General features: G+C 32.7%; 1 protein-coding gene across 1 annotated transcript in view; it reads right to left on the bottom strand.

Moving 5' to 3' along the window:
- LOC137631150 (uncharacterized) overlaps window positions 1-859 on the bottom strand; it is a 111,700-nt gene extending 110,841 nt beyond the window's left edge. The window contains exon 1 of the mRNA XM_068362852.1: window positions 792-859. Coding sequence (XP_068218953.1) covers window positions 792-859 — 68 coding nt within the window. The remainder of the gene's footprint in view (window positions 1-791) is intronic.
- Between the last annotated feature and the right edge of the window lie 1,641 nt (window positions 860-2,500).

Genomic DNA, 2,500 nt, shown 5'->3' with positions numbered 1-2,500 from the left:
GTTGGAAAATGTAGAGGAAAATTAATATCATGCTCATTAAATATATTTACTTACGGATAACTATATTTCGAATAAAGTATTTTTGTGAATTTTTTTATTCATTCATACATTCAGTAATAAGGATGTAGTTGTGATTTTAGATGGAATCCTGAAATAAAATGCAACAGAGATCACTCTCACAAAAACGATTATTGCTGTTTTTATTATTGTTATTGTTTAATAGGTTTAAACAAATGTTGATTGAATAAATGCACACACATGTATATATGTATGTATGTATATATATATATATATATATATATATATATATATATATATATATATATATATATATATATGTATATGTATATGTATGTATGTGTATGTATGTATGTATGTATATGGGTTATTATCAAAAGAGTGACAAAAATTACAGAAATTCAAAAGAGTGACAAGACAAAAGTGACAAGAATACGGAAATTTAAAAGAGTAACAAAACTAAAGTGTGACAACATCACGGAAATTTAAAACAATGGCGTCATCGTTTGAAAGGTCCCAAATGACCGCAAACTGCTTATTTATCGTTTTTCTAAACTTTTAACCATACAGAAATTGTCTAATTACTTAAAAAATGGTTTCTCTTATTACAACTACAATAAAATTTGTTTGACCAATTTCTTTTTTAGAAATTCGCATCTCTTGAACAGTCGTTGATATATCCCGTCTTTGTAAAATCTCAGAAGGACAAGGAGAAGCTTACTTTCAATGGATATATATACCGACATCAGCGATCCAGAAACCATAACCATTACTTCTGATGTGAAGATGAAAACTGTAATGGTTCTGCTACTCTTCGAGGAGTTTCCTTTTTCAATGTCATTGTCATTGGTGGCTTAGTATCAGAAGGAAAAGCACATAATCACCCGCCGATAGAAGGAAGAAAAGAAGTTATATTTAGAGGCATTAATTAACAGATTTGAGAGCACGATCTACATGGTCAAATGCATTACCTGTCGCAATTGTCCAAGATGTCAGACACACCGTAAACACTAGCGACTCAATAGAAATGCCTTTAACAAGTGCCTTAAAACAAGTTGTTCGTCGTATCCGTAAAAAAGAACTTCCATCAGAACCAGAATGTAATGCAGATTTAGTGATCCCACATAGTTTAAAGACTACTACCAGGAATGGAGAAAAGAACTTTTTATTATTTGATGCAAAATATGAAGACCCGGCTAGTGAAAACGAGATGCAACAAGAAGACATGAGAATTATTGGTTTTGGAACAGACGACGATCTTAGGAAATTAGCGAGCTCCCAGGTTTGGTTTCTTGATGGAACTTTCAAAACTTACCCTAAGCTTTTCCATCAAATATATACGATTCACTATATGTTTCATGGGCAAACGTTTCCAGCTGTTTATGCCCTACTGTCGGGAAAATCACAGGAGGTATATACATCCATGCTTGAATTATTAGTTTCTGTATCAGAAACAAAAGAAATTGAGTTGAAGCCTAAATTTATGATAGTTGATTTTGAACTTGCAAGCATAAATTCTCTTCAACATAAATTTCTAGACGCTAAAGTAACAGGGTGTTTTTTTCTTCTTTGCCAAAACAAATATCGAAGTATTCAAAAGAATGGTATTGTAAATATCTACAAAAATAATGAAGATGTAGCTTTAAGTATACGAAAGTTATCTGCCCTCGCCTTTTTACCGCCAGCGGACATTTGCAATGCCTTTTCATATTTATCAAGCTGCGCTCCATCCGAGGCTGAAATAGTGTACAAATATTTTGAAGATACGTTTGTGTGGGGAAGAACAATTGCTGTAAGAAGAGGAGGACAACCAGGAAGACTCGCACAGCGTCATCCACCAAGATTTCCTATAAACTGTATGGAGTATTCATCATCTCCAGGAATACAATCTGCCAAGAACAAATAATAATTTGGAAGCCTGGCACAGAAGGTTTGAAACGTTGGTAGAACGTTACCACATGGGAGTCTTTTTAATGATTAAGGAATTTTTAAAAGAACAACATCGACCAGAAATAGAAGTGGAGCGGATAATTGCTGGGAATAAACAGCAATAAAAGAAAAAAGAACAAATACAAGGGAACATCGACTTGTTACTGTTATAGCTAGATATGGAACAGGCTCTCTCGATGATTACCTTAAGGGGATTGCATACAATTTACATTTGGGTGTAACTAATGCCGATGACACTAATATTAGTGATGGCGATGTTACCAGTGATGAAAGTTAAAGTGAAACTTCATCTGTAATGATATGATGGCATGTTCAATTAATAAAATTTTACCTGTATTTTAACTTTTTTTATGGGATATACAAATAATAGAATTGGATTTGTCAATTTTTTTATTCTTATTTAAACATCTAAAATTGATAATTTCCAGGTTTCCCATATATTGCCTAGCACAAAATCTATCAGGGCTAGTCATTTGGTTTAATTTCTAACTGAAAGTTCAGTATGTCACACTTTTCATTTGTCACTCTTTTG

This window comes from Palaemon carinicauda, chromosome 3, assembly GCF_036898095.1.
Source record: "Palaemon carinicauda isolate YSFRI2023 chromosome 3, ASM3689809v2, whole genome shotgun sequence".
In the NCBI taxonomy this organism is placed as follows: Eukaryota; Metazoa; Arthropoda; class Malacostraca; order Decapoda; family Palaemonidae; genus Palaemon; species Palaemon carinicauda.
This window is presented reverse-complemented; position numbering and strand designations above follow the sequence as displayed.